This window comes from Sporothrix brasiliensis, assembly GCF_000820605.1.
Source record: "Sporothrix brasiliensis 5110 chromosome Unknown Cont19, whole genome shotgun sequence".
In the NCBI taxonomy this organism is placed as follows: Eukaryota; Fungi; Ascomycota; class Sordariomycetes; order Ophiostomatales; family Ophiostomataceae; genus Sporothrix; species Sporothrix brasiliensis.
The window spans coordinates 4,220,587-4,240,311 of NW_024467138.1; the positions used below are offsets into that span (position 1 = coordinate 4,220,587).

General features: G+C 54.6%; 4 protein-coding genes across 4 annotated transcripts; 3 read left to right on the forward strand and 1 right to left on the reverse strand.

The window, feature by feature from the left end:
- Window positions 1-899: 899 nt before the first annotated feature.
- SPBR_00418 (uncharacterized protein) lies at window positions 900-2,711 on the forward strand (the record flags this gene model as incomplete). The annotated part of the gene is made up of 1 exon (XM_040758737.1): window positions 900-2,711. One exon carries the CDS (start codon window positions 900-902, stop codon window positions 2,709-2,711), a length of 1,812 nt encoding a protein of 603 aa, XP_040618962.1.
- A 4,134-nt stretch (window positions 2,712-6,845) lies between these two features.
- SPBR_00277 (tbc domain protein) lies at window positions 6,846-9,134 on the forward strand (the record flags this gene model as incomplete). The annotated part of the gene is made up of 1 exon (XM_040758596.1): window positions 6,846-9,134. One exon carries the CDS (start codon window positions 6,846-6,848, stop codon window positions 9,132-9,134), a length of 2,289 nt encoding a protein of 762 aa, XP_040618963.1.
- A 5,392-nt stretch (window positions 9,135-14,526) lies between these two features.
- On the forward strand, window positions 14,527-15,996 carry SPBR_00571 (omega-6 fatty acid desaturase (delta-12 desaturase); the record flags this gene model as incomplete). Its single annotated transcript, XM_040758890.1, has 1 exon — window positions 14,527-15,996. The coding sequence occupies one exon, from the start codon at window positions 14,527-14,529 to the stop codon at window positions 15,994-15,996; it is 1,470 nt and encodes a 489-aa protein (XP_040618964.1).
- A 1,561-nt stretch (window positions 15,997-17,557) lies between these two features.
- SPBR_00594 (uncharacterized protein) lies at window positions 17,558-18,991 on the reverse strand (the record flags this gene model as incomplete). The annotated part of the gene is made up of 2 exons (XM_040758913.1): window positions 17,558-18,556; window positions 18,602-18,991. The coding sequence occupies 2 exons, from the start codon at window positions 18,989-18,991 to the stop codon at window positions 17,558-17,560; spliced, it is 1,389 nt and encodes a 462-aa protein (XP_040618965.1).
- Window positions 18,992-19,725: the final 734 nt, after the last annotated feature.

A 19,725-nucleotide genomic window follows, 5' to 3' on the forward strand; every position in this document is an offset into this window, starting at 1 on the left:
TTATGGCCACTCGCCGAAACAAAGTCCCTGTCAACGGCTCAAAACTCGTATTTTATTGCTGCAATTAATTTATACATTTAGTTATGTCATGCACGGGTTATTTGTCCCCTTAATTAATATCCGACGGCTGCGTAAAGGCCAGCATGCGGATCGGAGCAAAAGAGGCAGAATGGACAAACATGAATCGATCTCTTGGCTTCTTGGCTTCTTGGCTTCTTGATTTCTTGGAATCGCATCAGGACTCGTATTTGCTTTAGTATTGCCATACTCTTTTAGGCGCAGGCAAACCAGCGTGACAGTCCGCCTCACTCGACCCTCACACGATCCTCACACGATCTTCACGCGATCAATCACGGACCCAGCCGGTATACTTCCATGCCCTTGGCGGCCTGGCCTGTCACGTCGCCCTGTGCCCCATTTACCCCAGATTCCGCATTGCGGAGGTAGATCCCGCAGTCTCCTCCTCCCCCTTCTGCGAGTAATGCTCATTTTGTAACCCTGACCCAAACCGTTTGTCCATGGCTGCCACCTGACTCGTATCCACGGCACAATATCCGCGGTTGCTTTGCGAAAGACTCTAGGTCTAGTGGACTGGCGGATGAACGAAAATGCCAGTATGGCCGTAAAAGTGCAAAGAAAAAAAAAGGAAAAATATCGCTGAAAGCCTCACTGTTATTGCTTTCCAAGCACCAAAATGAGAACATGCCACCTCTTCGTCACGTTGCCTTACCCACGCTCGTGAATACGAGCCTTGGCCTACATGACTTGTCCGTTGACCACAGCCACCGCTGATAGCCGCTCACTCACGACCGCCCACAGGCAGCCGCACCCACCTCGTATTCCCCTCCCCAATACGATGCCCCACGGGCCCCCAGACTGCCAACATAACACTCACTCACATGCTCGCCCCTCCCCGCCTCGTCCAGCGCGGGCGTCTACTGCCGGTGGCGGGCGTGCTGGTTGTGGTGTTCCTGGTTGCGTTTGTGCGCTACCGACGGCCCTGGTCCCAGTCGCCGTGGTCCCAGTCGTGGTCGCAGAGGCCATCCTTTCAGCGGGTGCGCCCGCCCCCACAGGACGCGATTGATACACAGAGACAGGGACAAGGCGCCGCCCCTGACTGCCAGTCCGGTGTGGCCCACTTGGACCTGGACAATGGCATCCCCGATCTGACCGCGGCCTTTCGGTACAGCCGGCGCTGTGTGCGGCCTGTGTTTCGGGCCCAGAAAACGTCGCCCAACCCGACAACCCGCCGTCCGCCGACGCCCATGCCAGGACGACTCATCCCGGCGCAGGCGGACATGGTGATGGTGAACCGAACGGCGCTTGGCACCACGTGTAGCCGGGCGCTGCCGGCCTGCGAGACGCTTGAGCTCGAGGTGCCTCTGCCGTATCCGACGGCATCCACAGCCAACTACTCGCACTTGCTGTTTGGCGTCGCATCGTCTTCGGAGCGCATGATGACGGCCCTGGACGGGTTCACACACTGGCTCGGCGGGACGGGGGCGCAGCTGGTGGCGATTGTGCAAGACGCGGACGGGGGCGGCGTGGAGCGGGAGAAGGAGGAAGAGGACTGGCCGGACGAGGTGGGCACGCAAGCCAAGCCCGGGATCGGCAAGACCGCAACGCAGTTGGCCGAGCTGGCCGCGCTGGAGACGGCCTACCGCGCTCGCGGGATCCGCCTGCGCGCCCTGCCGCCGCAGCACCGCCTCGCGCGCTCCGTCGTGCAGAACCACTTTGCGGTGCTCCTGTCCTTGCTGGAGGCGGCCACACCAGACACACGGTGGCTCAGCATTGTCGACGACGACACCTTCTTTCCGTCGCTGTACAGGCTCGACCAAGCGCTCCGCAGGTACGACCACACCCGGTCGACGTGGCTCGGTGCGCTGTCCGAAGACGCCGACGCCCTGGCCCTTTGGGGCCGTATGGCGTACGGCGGCGCCGGTGCGTTTATCAGTGTGCCGCTGGCCGAGACGGTTGTGCCCTACATTGGCGAGTGTCTGCGACAGGGCCGGCGAGCGGCCTTGGCTGCCCTCGAAGAGGAGGGCAGCAAGCCCACGGCAGCGACAGCGGGAGGACGGGACAGCACGACGACGGGCGACGGTCTCTTGCGGGACTGCATGGCCCGCCACGCACCGGCGACGCCGCTCACGCTCGTGCCCGGCCTGAACCAGCACGACTTGTACGGCGACGCTGCTGGCTTTTACGAGGCCGGCCTGGCGCCTCTGTCGGTGCACCACTGGCGCAGCTGGTACAAGGCGCCGCTGCCGGCCATGGCGGCGGTCATGCGCGTGTGCGGCGACTGCTTTCTGAAACGGTGGACGTGGACGGGGGCCGGCCCCGACCGCGGAGGCGAGGACGACGCCGGCGATACGCTCTTTGTCAACGGCTACTCAGTGACAACGTACCGGGCCGGCGTGCACCCCGACTTTCGGCGCATGGAAGAGACGTGGTCGCATGCCGGCGACGAATTTGTTGCTGGTCTGGGCCCGCTGCGGCCGGCCCTGGACGACGCGGACAAGAAGAGCTACCGGTTGCGGGAGGTTGTTGCTGGCGAACATGGCGCCAACAGCGACAGCGACAGCGGCAGCGGCGTCGCCAGTTTCCGCCAGGTTTACGTCTACAAGGGCGCCTTTGGCAAGGACGAGCCGGACGAGGTGTTTGAGCTTGTGTGGGACGAAGGGGAAGGAGCGTCGTGGAAGCAGGACACGTGACATCAATGGCCGTCGCGCGTCTGTCAACAACAGACAAAAAGGGGGACGCGATGCCCATCGCGATCGAGCAGGCGATCTGCATGAGGAACAGACGGTGGATCCACTTTTATATAGAGTGCCGGAAATCAATGAAAAATGGAAGAGAGGAACCAATAAAATGTGGGCTCTGGGTACTGGAGCTGGACTACTGGACTGGACTGTGGGACACGCGCAATCTATGAAAATTACCCACGTTTTATGCTGTGCGGAAATGTCCTTAACCGGAATGAAGGCCGCCAGGCGTGGACGGGACAGAAGGACAAGAAGGTCAAGAGGGCAGAAGCGATGGAAAGCAAACAAGGAAAAGCAATGTGGTCCCAGCGCAAAACGACCTTGAAGGGTAAAAATATGAAAAAAAAAAGAACAATAAAACAAGATGACAACTGGGCGCAGCAAAATGTGGGCTCGTTCATTACGGCGACATCCGTTGCAGCATCCGGAGCTGCACAGTACGATGTAGGGGTTTTACTCGCTATTTAAAGACCAGCGGTGTTAAAAGGGCTGCAGAACAGAGGAATGCGAAGGTGAAGTAGTCAGAGAGAACGAAAGAGACGAATGCCGAGATGTAGTCTTACGCCGAAGTTGTTCAGCTCATGCAGCCAGTTGGTGAGGCCAGCTGTACGACGGACGACGGACGGAAATCGACGGGCCTGCAAAATGAGTCGAGAAGACAGCTAGACCGAGGCTTGATGGTTGTCGGCTTTTCTATCGTCGTAAGATACGTAATTACTGAATACATATCGTGGCAAAATGAAGTGTTCAGAACCGGGACTGCCCTGCCGGACTCTGAAATGCCCCTGGCCCTTGCCCGCAGACGCCACCGGTGTCATCCGCAGCGCCTTTAGCGAATCGCGCAGAAGCCACAGCGCGCAAACCCCTCCGTACGACGCAGGCGGCAGGAGGAAGGACATTGAGTGGGAGAAGACAAGGGAGAAGACAAAGGGAGAAGACAAAAGACAGGCACGAACAAGCAACAGTCCAAAAAGCTTAAGCCCACTTTGGCCCTCTGCGCACACGACAGTCTCGACGTCCGGTACGAAGGATTGCCCTGTTTCTCAAGATCGCGTGCTATTTTGTAAGAGCTTTTTTAATGAATACTTTCCAAGGTTGAGTGGGTGTGGGTATGGGCGATGACAGAGACTGTGTGGTTCTTACAGGCTCCCAGGCTTTCAGTGCCCGCTATTTATAACTGAGGTGAGGTAAGTTCAGGTCATGGTTCAGCTGCCAAGGACAAAAGGCCTCCCAAGCCGGGCCAGGCCTGGCATTTCAGGATCCTCTCTGGACAATTGGACACCTTTGGAGCCAGTTCCTGGTTGACAGCTCATCGCCAGCGGTCAACCTGGGGCAGAAAACTTGTTCTGCCCAGATACTGCTCTGGACTCCGCGTCATTTCATTTGGATGGTCGTAGCGCTGCGACGCTGTTCAGAGAAGGCATCCAAGACTTTCCAGATCTTGTATGTCGTACTTTGTGGACCTCATCTATTTTGTAATTCGTACCTTGCTTTTGTCGTTTTTCTTTTCTTAGTTTTTTATTATTTTTAATACATTACTTTACTTCGTTTTTCTTTCCCTTTTCCTGCTTTTGTTCTCCCGCTTTCGATTCTGTCCTCTCCTCCCATCGCCAAGCCAGGGAGGCAAAGGATGAGGCCTGGCCATGTCCAGCTCTTTGCAGCTTCTCATTGGCTGCACACACGACCTACCCTCCACACCCCCTGATTCTTGTTGCTGATCGAAAGACCACTTCTCCACCTTCCACGCTTAGTCTCGTCTCTATTTTCGGGTTTGCTGCTGTTTACATCGCCTCTGTGCTTTCACTGCTGTTCCTTTCGCCGAAAGAGGCAGTCTGGCACCGATGACAAAGTACTGTTTTCTTTTCACATTTGTTTCTCTATTTTGTTTCTCTATTTTGTTCCTCTATGTGCGTCGTACTTTGGGCGTGACTCTTAGCCTGTTCCTGTTCTTGTCCCACAGTCTCGTCCCACTCTGCGGGCATAATCTTTTCCCTTTATTTTCTTTCTTCTTCCTGTCAGTTCATTTCTTGTCCCTGCTATTTCAGCAACAACCCTTGATCGAAAGCAGGCAATAATGAAAACAAACAACATCACACCAACAAGCATCCCAAACACCGCATCGCCAAAGAAGAACGCAAACGGAGTCGCGCGTCCTTCATTTCCGTAAGCCTTGTCAACCTAGTAAATAAACAGACTGCTCTCCGTAGCTATGCTAGAACATTTGCTGCATCGTAGTCCTTGATTATCATATGCAAACAGGCCCACGGTACCTGAAACTGGGCTAGGCTGTGTCCTTAATTTCAGGTATCAAAAAGATAACGACAGGCGTCATCCGCATCCGTTTGCGCCATTCGGGCTGCCGCTTCGCTCACAGGCTTATGTCTTGTACTTCGTACTACAGCAGTGCTTTTTGTGCTCTTTCCTCATGGGCTGCTCCTGGCAAGGACTGGCAAGCTCCGTCCTGTAGCCACAAATCGGGTTAGTGACAGTGCTGCTCCTGCCCATTTGGCGCCGCGTACAGTACACTCGCACAACCACCCCCTTTTTATTTTATTTTCTTTCCACGGCAGGAGCTCACCAATTGCTGGCGGGCCCGCCAATTTGACATGCGCCCTCCAGCATCTCAGGCCCGATTTTCACGAACAGGGGTATGAAGAAGAGAATCAAATTTAGATAGAAGGGAAAGAAGGATAAGAAGGAAAGAAAACATTCACTCACTCGCCCGCCCGCCACTGGTTCCTTCCCACCCCTGACCTCATACACTCGCTCTTCCCGGTAACAATTCCTTCCCTCCTCCCCCATCACCACGGTCGCTCTTCCCTGTTTTGTCTCTCTGTGCCTAGTTGTCGGCTTGTTCCTTCTTTCTTTTTGTTCTTTTGTTCTTTCTTCGTCAGCGACTTCCTAACCTTACTACCCCGACATTCGTTTGCCCAGTCTCTCGCTTTATTTTGGCCTTTCTGCCCTTCTCCCTTGTCTCGTTTTTTCTTTGTTTTCGTCAACATCACCTTTCGCTTTGTATCATCATCACCCCGTGCACGAGTGCCTCTCGAACGTGAGCACCGCCAGCCTCCTTCGCCTGCCAACCAACACAGACCACCAACCCCGGTCCGTTTCAGACGCCCTGCTTTGGGATTAGACGCCCTCACGCCTTCCTCGTCTTCTCACTCGTTTCTTTCCCACAGCCTCCTTTACTTGTCTCGCCCGTTTGGACCACTGTCCTTCGTTCTCGGTCCGGCCGTGTCCATCGCTTCTTGTCTCTTGTCCCTTCTGTCTTGCGTCTCTCCATCTCGCCTCGCCGAGACATACTCCCTGGCTCTCTTCTTCGACGATCACCCGTCCCTCGTTTTCACCCATTCTTTGTCGCCCTTGACGGTCTCCATTCTTCATTTCAGACAAGAGACACCGGACAGTGCGCTCAAGTTTTGACAATACCGTTATTACCGTCTTGTCGCGTCCGTGTTACATGCCGCCGATTTGCCTCGACTGGCCTCGAAATCTGCCCTTCTAAAACACTCCGCCCGTTTTTTGTTTTTGGATCGACAAACTTTATTTTTTTCCCGCGCTCTTGGTCTCCTCGGTCTCCTCGGTCTCCTCGGTCGCCTTGGTCGTTTTGGTCGTCTTGGTCTCCCTCCTTTCTCTGTGTCCCTTGTCTGGCCCAGCTCAGACACTTTCCGTCCTGAGCCCGCCCTGGTTTGCTTTATTTTTGTCGTTTCTGGCCCTCGTCCGACCCGGACCATCCAAGCATCTTGAGACACTTGGCACTTACGCATCAGGGGTCGCGCTCAGAACACAGACGCACGAAACCCAGGAAACGCATCCGCGGAAAGAGAGGCAGTGTGCGGAGAAGTACGGTGTGTCTCTTCGCCATTCACCTTCCCGACCACATTCTGTGTTGACCAGACACCGCGAGTGTGCCACCAGCCTTACCACCCTACTCGACGCGGACAGCCCTTTTCCACCAACCATCGCGCCTCTTGGCCCGCCACTCTTGGTTTCGCCGCCTCGCCTCTTTACTTCATACGTCGTACATCATCAATACATTCATCTCCCATCCGGACCGCTGGCCGGCACAATGCAATCAAGATGATGGTCTTCGAGCACGCAATCGTCGACTCCGTCGTCCCCAGTCCTGGGTCGCCGCCCGGCATGACTGCTTCCAAATCCTCCAAATCCTCCTCCTTCCACTCCATCAGCTCCGACGACAATAGCGTCCTGTCCGACGTCAACCACTTTGAGGACATTGGCCTCGACGACGACGCGTCCTCGATCGCCGCACACCACGACCGTGACGCTGCCGACTTCAAGGCCCGCCCCAACCGTTTCTCGCCCTCTTTTTCGGCGGACCTCCGTGCCGCCTCGCTCCAGTCCGCCTCCACCCACAGCCTCACAACCAAACCGCGCGTCTCCTCATCTTCACGCGAGCTTCCTCGCACACGCCCACATGCCGCCAACCGTGACATCACCCCACCCGTCCGGCCCTCTTTTCCTAGCTTGCAGAGCCAAGTCCGCGGCGCCAATGTCCGTAGCACGAGCACGAGCGCACTGACACCAGAAGCCCTGCTTCCCAAGTCCAAGAGAAGCCACGGCAACCGGTCGGCCACGTCCCTCTCCTTCCGCCACCGCAGCCCCAGCCCCAACCTGGTCAACGTCCCGCATGGCCTGAAAGATCCGGCCGTCATCGTCAAGCCGCGTCGCAGCAGTTGGCAGTCCACACACGAGCGGAAGACGTCGGTCCAGTTGGAGATGGAGTGCGACGAAGACGAAGGTGACGATATCCCAGAGGGCCTCATCCTAGACAATGTCCCCATCTCACCACGCCCGCCTTCTGAGCGATCTCAATCCGTCAACCCCAGCCCCGCGAGCTCCAAGCCCGGCTCGCCCGACCGCGCGGTCAAGGAGCACAGACACCGCAGTGTCGGAAACGGCACACCAGCCATCGCTTCCGCCCAGGGCTCGCTGCGCTCCCCACAATGGAAGACCGAGCACAACAAGTCGCACAGCGAAGTGGCTTCGCCCATGAAATGGCGCGCTAAGAGCTGGACGAGCGCCCTGTCCGAGCTGAGCTTGGAAGCCAAGAACCTGACGGAGAAGCTCGAAGAGCATGCCGACGAGCTGGAGCTTAAGTCGCAGCAGCGTTCTAGCACCGGTTCGATGCCCGCGGTGCGCCGCTCTTCGACCAGTTCGTCCCTCGATTCAAAGACGCGCCATAAATCTGCCCTGCCTGACCTGCCCCCTCTGCGCCGCAGCAACATCATGATCGATCCTCTGCCCGTGTCCAAGGAGAAGGAGGCGGTTCTCTCGCGGACGCGGCCGTCTTGGCTGCCGCCCAAGGACCCTGCCGAGGAGAAGCGCCACCTCAAGGAGTACCAGAAGATGATGGCCTACAGCCTCGAAGCCGAAAAACGCCGCGAGGCCACCAAGCAGGCCAAGTCCGACTGCCGCGATACCGCCGTCAGCAGCCTCATGCAGATCTGGGATCACGACATCATCCCCCGCTGGTCGGTCGCCATTCGCGAGCGCCGCACGCGTGATTTGTGGTGGCGTGGCGTCGCCCCGCGCAGCCGTGGCGCTGTGTGGTCGCGTGCCATTGGCAACGAGCTTGGCCTGACCGAGGCGTCCTTCCACGCTGCGCTCAGCCGCGCGTACGAGGTGGAGGTGCGCGCAAAGACCGAAAACTCGATCGAAGGCGACGAGCAGTACCTGGCCTGCTTCGAGACCATCCGCAAGGACGTCCAGGAGCACACGTGGAGAGACCTCAAGATCTTCCAGGCCGGTGCTCCGCTGCACCAGGGGCTGATGGATGTCCTGATGGCCTACTCCATGTACCGCAGCGACATTGGCTACGTCACCGGCTGCAACACCATTGCTGCTCTGCTCCTCCTCAACCTGCCTGGCCCTGCATCGGCTTTTGTCGCCCTCGCCAACTTGCTTAACCGCCCGTTGCCGCTGAGCTTCTACGCTGCTGATCCCGGCGCCAAGGCATCTGCCTACAACCTCATGCTGCAGACCCTCGCGCAAAAGTCGCCCGTCCTCTACGACCACATCACGAACATGCCCGACTATGACCCCGACTTGTGTCTCAACAGCGTCTTCACTTCCCTCTTTACCGGCCACCTTGCTCTCGACCAGGCTGCTCGTTTGTTCGATGTCTATGTCTTTGAGGGTGACACCATCCTCGTGCGCGCCGGCGTGGCCCTGCTTATGGAGCGGGAGGCAGCACTGCTCGGCACACAGGACATGGCGGCTGTCGTCAAGGCCATTACCCCCGGTGGTGATGGAGCTGACGATAAGCACGTTGTCGTTGCACAGCACGGCGAAGAGGACCGCTGGATGCTGGCTGTCCGCGAAGCCGGTAAGGTCTCGCCTAAGTAGAAGGCCAGCTAAATCCAGTTGGCACGCAACTTACTAAACGAACCCGACGACCACGATCCGATCTCTGTACAAAACACTCCAAACACGCACGTACAAACGCACTGCACATTGCACATTGCACACTGCACACTGCACATTGCACACATGCCTGCACATACGCATTCGCATATATAAACTTTTTCACTCGCTACGCCTTTATGACCAAACACAACATTTATTTTCAAGACAACTACACAACGGCATAATCTAACATTGGCTAGAGAGAGGGACAATCTCTTGCCCGTTTATACAATATTGCTTATTTTTATTTCTTTTTCTACCGCCACCCATTTGCTACTTCCTCTTCTCGTCACTCTTTTACTACTCGTTTTCCACACCAGCGCATTTCACGATGTGTGTACTTAATTTTCTTGTTCTTTATTTTTTGTTTCTCTTCATGGGTATACCAACCGTGCCACATACAAGTGGCTATTTGTCTCAGGGGTGTTAATATTTCTTTCGGTGGAGGTTGCTTATTTTCACTTTTGCGTTTTTCAAGTAGACTTTTGGATATCGCATTTTGCTTTTATCAAACGGGAACCCGCAGCATTCTCATGGGCCAGGACGAAGGCAATCAATGCAAATTTCATTCGGGGCATTTCTTGTTTTCTAGTTCAAGCTTCTTTGATCTATCTAGAAATCCCCCCTGTCCTTATATTTATACAGCGTTGCCTTTTCTCTGGTGTTAATCTGGACAAAGTTTTCTGAAGTCGAAGCTCCGTTTTTGGAGATCAAAACAAACAACTCGTTTCTTGAACCCCAAGTCTGCTCTTGACTCATTACTTGACTCCGGCTTTGTATGTTGACTACGAACAGTGCAGCAGGCCATAACAAAGACTGAAAAGCGCAAGCACGACTACACTTGACAATGAATGGATGTTGCCGAACTGGATGGTTGAACAACAAGGCAACCGAAGGTCGTTCAGTTTTTTCCTTCACCCTCTGCCATAGTGCCCTGCATCCAGATCAGTCGAAAGCGTCACTTCTCCCCGTTTCTACCTGCCACCATTTCCTTGCAATACACACCACGACTGTCATTGGTGCTGCTGCGTCCCAAGAGCTTCCAATCTGGGCCCTTCTCGCGACCTCTGATTGCCGACTTTTGTCTTTTCGTCAAGCATGGCTATCTGCTCGATATTATTCACATTTTGTGCTGTTATTAACGGGCAGCCAAGGGGACTAAGTTTTGTTTGGGTGGACGGCAATGCTTTTCAGCGGGCCCTGGACGCCAACTGCAATGGCAACTGCCTGACGCTCAAGACGCAGACGATTGCGACGGGCAACAGTAGCAACAAGGTGATGAATATGTAGACAGATGGCTCGAACAGCTGTACGGCGGCATGGAGGTCAACTGATTCGGAGGGGAGGCTGGGAGAAGGGAAAGACGGTGAGAGGGGGGAGGGTGTCTCCGTTCAGCCCTGTTTTTGGTCCGATGCGGGCCGCGATCTGCACTGTAGATGGCTTTGTATGTCGGGCGGTTTGGTCTCTTTCTTTCTGTCTCTCAGATGTCTTTTGCGCCTCTCCGTGTCAACTTTAGACACAGCTGATGCAATTCCTTTCCTATTTGCACCAAGTCTCCGGTTTTTTGTCTGTCGAGATATGCAAATGGCTGGCCGTCCTGCGGCCAACTCGAGATCGTGTTTTGCTTCAGCTTTGACGTTGTGCTTCACATTTCCCAAATAGGCAGCCCTGCTTCGTGACGGATTTTCGTCTCCAGGCGAATCAAAGATGGGTATATTTTGTAGTACATAAATTTGCCAACGCTCTGCATTTCTGAAAACTGTTTTTATATTTACGCGTGCACGTATGTACGTCGACGTGTCACGCTGTCCCTTGTGCCACTCTTTCCTTCGTCCTCATTGATACCACCTACAACGCAGATTGCGTATCAACCATTCGACCTGCCGTCCATGTAGGGACTTGGAAAAGCTTATACAGAGCAAGCATGCTTTCAAATCGCGTGTTCTGAGAGCGAAGGGGATGTACCGTCACGCAGGCGAGTCCGATCAAAAGGCCACAGGGACAATATGAGCATCGACCTTTCTCTTGATTTACGTCGTGTTGGCATTATTGTCTCACTAAGACTACGCGACGGTCTCGTTGGCACTTGCGCCGTTTTGATTTGACATATGATCTCGCTGTCTCTTGTCATATGCAGACAGTGAAAAGCAAGGTCAACAACTTTAATATTGTGTCCATCACGAGATACAACCAAAGATGGGGGTTAGGTCAATCACTTCGAGAACATCGCTACCGCGGCCTTGCCGCCTGTCCCAGAGGGAGATGGCCACAAATCATGCACCGCACGCACGCATCGTCGAGTCATTGTCAACGCGTGTACAGAGTCCCCGCTGTTCTCGGTATTGGCCATTGTCGGCCGAGCCCTTTGTCTTATATGGAGCTGTTGATTTGACGGAATTTGTCTCAACTGGCCTTTTCGATGGGCTCTTTCACCCCCTCTCCCCCTTTCCTCCCCGTTCGCGCTGTTCTTTTGTGGGCTTTCCCGTTTCTCAATTGTAGATCCTCAACAAAGTTTTCAAAATGTGTCTCTTGTCTTTCATCTTTTCCTCAGAAATTTCCAAGTTTTATTCTATTTTTTTCTCTTATTTTTTTGTCCCTTCCTAATTGCTTTTCTGTTTACCGTATCGCCCAATTGTCACATGTTAGAATGCCGTCTGTTCCCGTGCTTTGCCTCTGCTCCGGCTGCATTGGTCCTGTTCCGGCCAGCCTATCGCCGTCCACGAAACAAGGCGTGGTGCCATCGGGCAGAGCGATGAACGTGAACTGCGCAGGCCTCCTTCTTTCCAATGTACGGCACGCCGTATGAGAAGCACTGTTACGGAGCAAATATAGGTTGTTTCCTCTTCTTGTCAAAGTGCATGGCCAGCATGTTCTCGTCCGTTTCTTGGTCGATTTCCGCGGAGCTGATCCGAGCTACAAAGCAGCCGTCAAAACAATCTCACGGGCGGCTTATTTTTTCCCGCGTCTTTCCCGTGAAAGCAACAATTTGCTAGTCGATTATTGATGGTTCTCGGTACAAAGTAGTCCGTTACGTCGAGGTGCCTGTATGCAATAGTCGTCGATTTGCCTCCGAAGCGATTGACTGAGAATCAATCGTAAGCTGCTTCGTCAAAGGTATGAGGTGGCCCCTGCTCCGATCGGGGGCTCCTGTTCCCTGCCTTTGCCAATGGACGGCATTTCACACGTGGGACGGGGCCTAGAAAGGTGGATGGGGGGGCGAGGGTGGCATGAGAGAAACTGCTTGTATAAGGTGGTACTGTCACTGCAAAATACAGCCTCAGGTACCTTCGGGGACCACGATTGTGGCCTGGCTTCGCTCTTCTTTTTTTTTTTTTTTTTTTTTTTTTTTTTTGGTTTTTTTCATTTGCACTTTGCATTTTTTAACGTTCGTGCCGCTTTAGCTTGCAGAGCGCACCCTCAACAAAATCCAGCGGCTACCCCAACGGAAAAAAGCGGGCCAGATTTAGACAGAGGGGCGTATTTTGTGTGGAGGGACCCCTGGGATTGTGGTGGGAAAGCCCTTTTCTGTGCTGGCGGTATCGCATTGAGTGTCCCCAATACGGGGCATTTTTACATGTGACGGTCGACGTTCACGCCATTTTCACGGCATGCTTTTTCCCTCTCGGCATCCCTGACAGGGGAAACTGCTACCCTCGCACGCCTCTGGTTCGTACCGCCTGCTGTACCCACATTTGCTTCTTGCTCTTTCCTCCTTACAGGCGATCGCAAATCGTCTCATCTGTTCTTCCCCAACTGCGTACTGTTCGTGGTGCCACTGTAGATGGCCGACTTCTGGGTATGATGTACGAATCGCATATTGATTGCTGTAGACCACTGGACCATGTGTACGGAGGTTTCTGTACGCATCGTGGTCCTCTAAATACAGGACACTACGTCGGCAGTACAAAGTATGCGCCAGAGCAGCGCGGCGGTCAAAGGCGGTCAAAGCCAAAAGAGGCAAGAAAGAGGGATACTTCGTACTGTTCCGTTTCGTGACACAGGGAAGGAGCCGCTAGTTGATACGCGGCGCTAGCAATCTTTAATTCTCTTTTATTTTAACATTTATTATTATTATTATTATTATTTAAAAAAAAACAGTTGGATCCCTCGTACGCTCCCTCGTTTTCTTCTTCCGTCCTCCTATTTCCTCGGGAAAGCGGTCAGGCTGCACGTTCTGAGTGGCCAATTCGTCCTTTGCCGCAGCCACCAGAAAAACAAGTGCTTGGCACCAAGACGACGGCTTGAAGGGCAAGGAACGAAGCGTCCAGTATTACGACGCAGAAGACAGCGGACGTCAGGTTGTCTTTGGTCCAAGTTGCTCATTTACTTCGTACTCATTGCTGGAGCGAAAGCTCGCGTCTTGCCGTGGGCCTGGTCGCTTGTTTCTTTCCTAGCGGCACACTGTCTCTCCTGGCTGCTTTTTTGCTTTCCCTCGTTCCTTCCCTTGTACCCTTTTTTTCTGCCATGACTACTTGCCTGTTGGTCGCTGCTGCTGATTGTGGCACTCCCGTCCAAATTCGTTTGTTCAGCACATCCACATAGTACGAAAACAATACATAAGGCAAGAGCAAACGACAGCAACAGTCATCAGTGTTGGTCAAAAGACACACTGTTCAGCGTCTGGCTATGCTCATCCCACTGCCGCGGCCATACGGCATACATTGTAATATTATGTAGTACTGAGTAAACCAAAGAACCAAGAGCCAAAAGCTTTTGCTGATACCGCGATAGCTCTTGCTTAGCCCAGCCGTCTCTCTCCCCTACCCTTTTTTACTCCACAATGCTTTTTGCTTTCGTCTGCCACATGAGGAACAACACGCCCCCTGCTCTTTCCAGTTGCCGGCCTTTTTCCTTGTTTCTTTTTTTTTTTTTTTTTTTTTTTTTTTTTTTTGGGTTTTCCTCTTTTCTTCTTTTTATACCCTCAGCTTTCAACGCCACACTCCTTGTCCACTTGTATCCCCTGGTTTTGGTCCCCTTCTTATCCCACTGCATCCTTGCTTTTATTTCCTTTTCTCCCACACCCGCCCTACTATACTTCTTACTCTGTTCTTCTTCTCTATCCTTTTTCTCCTTTCCCCTTCTTCTCTTCTCACTCTCTTGTATTTCCTCCATCCATCTTTTTCTGTTTTCTCACCCTTCCCTTTCTCACTTCTTGCTCACATCTGTTCCTTGTCTTCCACCCTAGCGTGGAACAGGCCAGCCGAGAAGGACGTTGTAAAGAAGCGCCATCTTGTCTTTGTAGATTCGTCTTTGGTTCGTCTCCTTTTTTGCCCTCCTGTTTTCTCTTTTTCTCCTCTTTTCTCCTCCTTTCCCTACGCACACAACCTCCATCATGGCCACCGCTACCTCATCGGCGGCCTCGACCGCCAAGCACGCCGCCCTCCGCCGCACTTTGACCTCGAGCGCCACCGACTTTGACGTCTCGGTCCCTTCCACGGCCCAACAGTCTCCCGTCGACTCGCCGCGCCCTTCGGCCTCGTCGACCTCCCTCTCCTCGCTCTCGTCCATGGACGACATCAGCGCCAAGCCCACCGACAGCAAGGCCGAGTACGGCAAGCTCGTCGACACCTACGGCAACGAGTTCAAGGTCCCCGACTTCACCATCAAGGACATCCGTGACGCCATCCCCAAGCACTGCTTCGAGCGGTCCGGCGCCCGCGGCCTCGCCTATGTCTTCCGCGACATGGTCTACCTCGCCGTCACCTTTTACGGCTTCCACACCTACAACACCCCCGCGTACGTCCCCAACGTCGTCGCTCGCGGCGCCCTGTGGTTCCTGTACAGCATCATGCAGGGTCTGTTCGCCACGGGCCTCTGGGTCCTGGCCCACGAGTGCGGCCACGGTGCCTTCTCGCCCTCCAAGACCTTCAACAACGCCGTCGGCTGGGTCCTGCACTCGGCCCTGCTCGTCCCCTACTTCAGCTGGCAGATGTCGCACAGCAAGCACCACAAGGCCACCGGCAACATGGAGCGCGACATGGTCTTTTTGCCCCGCACGCGCGAGGAGCACGCCACGCGCCTGGGCAAGCTCGTGCACGAGCTGTCGGAGCTGACCGAGGAGACCCCCATCTACACCTTCACCACCCTGCTCCTGCAGCAGCTGGTCGGCTGGCCCAACTACCTGCTGACCAACGTCACGGGCCACAACTACCACGAGGGCCAGCGCGAGGGCCGCGGCAAGGGCAAGAAGAACGGCTGGGGCACCGGTGTCAACCACTTCAACCCCAGCAGCCCGCTGTACGACAACAAAGACGCCGGCCTGGTCGTCCTGAGCGACATTGGTCTCGGCCTCGCCATCACCGCGCTCGTCCTGCTCGGCAACACGTTCGGCTGGGCCAACCTGGCCGTCTGGTACGGCCTGCCCTACCTGTGGGTCAACCACTGGCTCGTCGCCATCACCTACCTGCAGCACACCGACCCCTCGCTGCCGCACTACACCCCGGCCGAGTGGAACTTTGTGCGCGGCGCCGCGGCCACCATCGACCGCGAGTTTGGCTTCGTCGGCCGCCACCTGCTGCACGGCATCATCGAGACGCACGTCCTGCACCACTATGTCAGCACCATCCCCTTCTACCACGCCGACGAGGCGTCCGAGGCCATCCGCCCCGTCATGGGCCAGCACTACCGCGCCGACGTCGAGGGCGGCTCGCTGGGCTTCCTCAAGGCCATGTACACGAGCGCGCGCATGTGCCAGTGGGTCGAGCCGAGCGCCGAGGCCACAGAGAAGGGCAAGAACATCCTGTTCTTCCGCAACCACAACGGCCTGGGCACCAAGCCCATCAAGATGGCGCCCCCTTCGTAGGCAAAGCTCACTTGTCTGGCCTTGCGGGCGAGAGATGGGGTATGGGGTATGGGGTCGCAGCGGGAAACAGCTCGTTTCGCTCGAGTCATGCGGATTCCATGCCAACGAGCTCTCCACACTTGTGTCTTTTGTCTTTTCTGCCTCGCGTTGATTTAAAAGGGACGTCGTCCCTTTCCCTCGATTTATCTCGACGACCCGTATGATCCATATTATATAAAAGACGGTATCTGAAATTTTTGAATTTTTCTTTCTTTTGTGTCTTGTCCACGGCTTGGGGAGTTTTCTTTCTTTGATTCTTTTCGACTTTTTGTGATAAACTATAATAAACCGCGACAGATAGGTCGAGGCGGAGTCGAGCGAAAAACGAACGTTGGTCGGGGGCCAAGGAAGGACGGGACTCGGGAGAACGGACGACCTGTGACTAGTTATGCACCTGTTTCTTTCTTCTCCGGGCGCTCCGTTTTTTCGTTTCGCGATACGTCTACTCGCAACTCTTGCAATCTTCAAAAGCCGTTCCCAATGAAGGACATTGTTTGCGTGCATGTAGGTCGCGATCTCTGGTAGCTTCGACAGAGGAGAGAGGGACTGGTCGTGTAACGAAGGCGTCGTCGAACGACAGAAGACAGTCGAAATGGAGGTTGCCGAGAGGGAAAAGGAGAGACGAAAGAGAAATGAAGGCAAAGGTTACAAGCGAGAGAAGGTCCGGATTAAAACGAGGGGGAACGAAAGGTACAAATAGGACTTGCTGACAATTTGGCCCTTCGCCTCTGCTTGGGGTGGCATTCTTCCTGACTGGGAGGGTCTGCCGTTCAATCCTCCTTGTTTGTATGTGTCGTGTCTGGGGGTGAGGAGACGGTGTTCCGGGCTGTCCGGCGCGGAATTGGTGTGTGATGGGTTGTGGTGGAGTTGGTGGTGGTGCGGTTGCAGTGGATGCCCACTGCCGCCCCTAAAAGTCGATCAACAAAGGCGGGGAAATCGTGGCCGAGTGCGACGTAGAGATAGCGCAGTGAGCAGCACGGGAATGATTGACTGTCTCGATTACGTCGTCGAGTGCGAATGCGAGGCGGCAGAGCGACCTTGAACAGAAACAGGACATGTCCTGCGACTCGGGATTTATTCTTTTATTTACCTTTTGGACATAAGCACCATTTGTCAGACCACCGTCTTGCCGGGCGCGGGATGGCCGTTCGAAGAGTCAATTGTTTTGTCAGACGGCAGAGCCATCCATCCGGCGGCTGTGCTGTCCTGTCCTTTTATTTGCAGGATACTGAAACGCAACTTTATTTTTGGCATTGAGAGAGAAAGCATTGTATACATAATTATTGTCCTTGACTACCGTCTGTGGACAGCATGTCATCCGTCATCTTCCTTGTCCTCGCGTCGTTATTATCCATCATCTTGATGATATTCGTTACAGAAAATGGCAAAACAAATTGCAGAAAGTTACAGAAAATTAAAGTCATAAGTGGCATCAAATAGTAAAGATCACCGCACGACGACATCAACAGAGCTACCCGTCAGACACGTATATGGCAGCTCACCACCCACCACCCAACACTCTTCACTCGGCACCACTTCCATTGCTTTCTCCGGCAACCACCGGCGGGATCACCGTGTAGCGGTAGACGTGGATAAATTGGCCTTTCCGCTTCTTGTCCGTCTGGCTCTTATCATTGATAGCGGCCGACCGAAGAGAGCTGTCTTGGTCCTTCAACGGCAGCAGCGCTGTTCCTGTCGTTGACGTCGCATCCTCCTCCCAGCAGCCGGGTGTGGACAGCGACTTGACAGCATACGGTTCGTCCACGTGTGTCTTCTGGGGCGATGTGCTTGTTTTGCTGCTGCTAGTTTCACGGGACGGCGTCTCTTTACACAGCAGCGGTGGTGGGATGTTCTTGTCGCGGGCAGGCACGTCTACAGAGCACTTGGCCGCCTGCAGTCGAGCCACAAAAGACGTGACGCGTTCGTTGTCGGCGTGGCCGACGTCGTCACCGCCGTCCTCGACATCGCTGCTGTATCCCAGTCCCCAACCTCCGGTGCCGAATGGGCTTTCCACAGCCGGGCCTCCCGCTGGCTGTGTGGCGCCCACCTTTTCCATCGTTCCGTTCGTGTTCTTCGTGACGGGCGTGCCGCGGTACTTCTTGGTCGGGTAGGGCAGGCGACATCTGGAGCCGGGCGAGTATGGGCTCGACCGCGGCGGCAGGCAGAGCGGCGTCTTGGGCGTAAAAGCCATCAGCTCATGCTCTTTTTGCTGTTTAAGAAGCAGAGCCTCCTTCTCCTTCTCCTCATCTTTCCCCTTCTGCTTCTGCTGCTCCTTGAGGTAGGCCTGGCGCTCCAGACGGCTGGCGTTGCGGGCCGCCAGGCGCAGACGCTTGTCCAGCTCGTTCTCGGTATCGTTGGCCGACGCTGACACCGAAGCGTCGTCGGCGGTAGTGGAACCCCGGGCTGACACAGGAACCTCGACTGTGTCCGAGCTGCTGTTCTTTGTCAGACTGTTCGTTGTATTGTCGTTGGCGTCATCAGCACCGGTCGATGTAGAAGTATCGGTAGCCGCGACACCATCCTAGCGTGCCGTCGGTATCTCCGTCTCTGTCTTCGACCACGATACGGCCTTCTCCGATCTCATTCTCTTCTTCGTCTTCTTCGTCATCTTCTTATTCGTTTCTGTTGCTGACTCGTTCGGCATCAGCTCGTTCGCTTCGCAGGTCGCGTCAAACGACTTGGCGACTTCGGACGCTGCCCGCGCATTGGCAAAAGCGAGACTGCGTCTCGCCGTCGTACGATTTGGCCTCAGTCGTGCTGCTTGTCGATCCTTCACAGCATGACACATATGTCTGTTGTCTTGCTTCGGGCTCTTCATCTTCCACGGCTTGTCCGAGTTGGTGTCACTGCTGAATGTCTTGGAGTCTGATTCGGAGAGCGCGGTAGGTACATTTGCGGCTTTGGGGACTGAAGTTGAAATGTAGCTGATGTTCCGTTTCCTGCTTTTCAACCCCATCGTGTCTGTCGTGGTGGAGACACCTTTCACCGAAGCATTCGATGGTGTTGAGGAGTGGGTGAGAGAGTCTTCTCGACAAAGTCAGCCGAACCAGGCTTTTGTTCTTTCAAGTTGCAGGAAGAAGGAGAGTTGAAGATGAAGAATCCCTAAAGGCTTCCTACCTGCTTTTGCGAGACATCTCGCCCAATGTTCACTTGACCGTGAGCATTCACTCAACAGCATGCTGTCTCATCGAAACGCGTTCTTTGCGAGGAGTGCAGAGTGGTCCGAGAAGTCCTCACCGGACTGCACGGTCGAGAGTCCCAACAGAGCGGTATTGTCATGGCGCCGTGAAGCGGTGTGCATACGGTCGGTCGAGGATGTGATTAGCATCCTTGCCTTTTCAGGAAAGAGCCTCACCGAGTCTCTGCGATCGCACAGCAAGAGTTGAGATGTGAAGCCCACGTGATCATATCTACAGGCAAAAAAAAAAGAACAAAAAAAAGAACAATAAAAGGAAAAGCAGCAAACGGCATGACGGCACACACCAGGTACGTAGACGTCAGGTTCAAGGTTGGTTTCAACGGATATGGGTATTAAAACAGAGTATCATGTAAAGTTGTAAAGACCCGAGTTTGTGAGTATTAACTCCTTCCATCTGTTTGCCCCCGTGGGGCAGTCTTGTTGTATAGATGTAACTCAGACATCGAAAGAGACGGAACGAGAAATGGGACACGAAAAAAGGTCATTACACG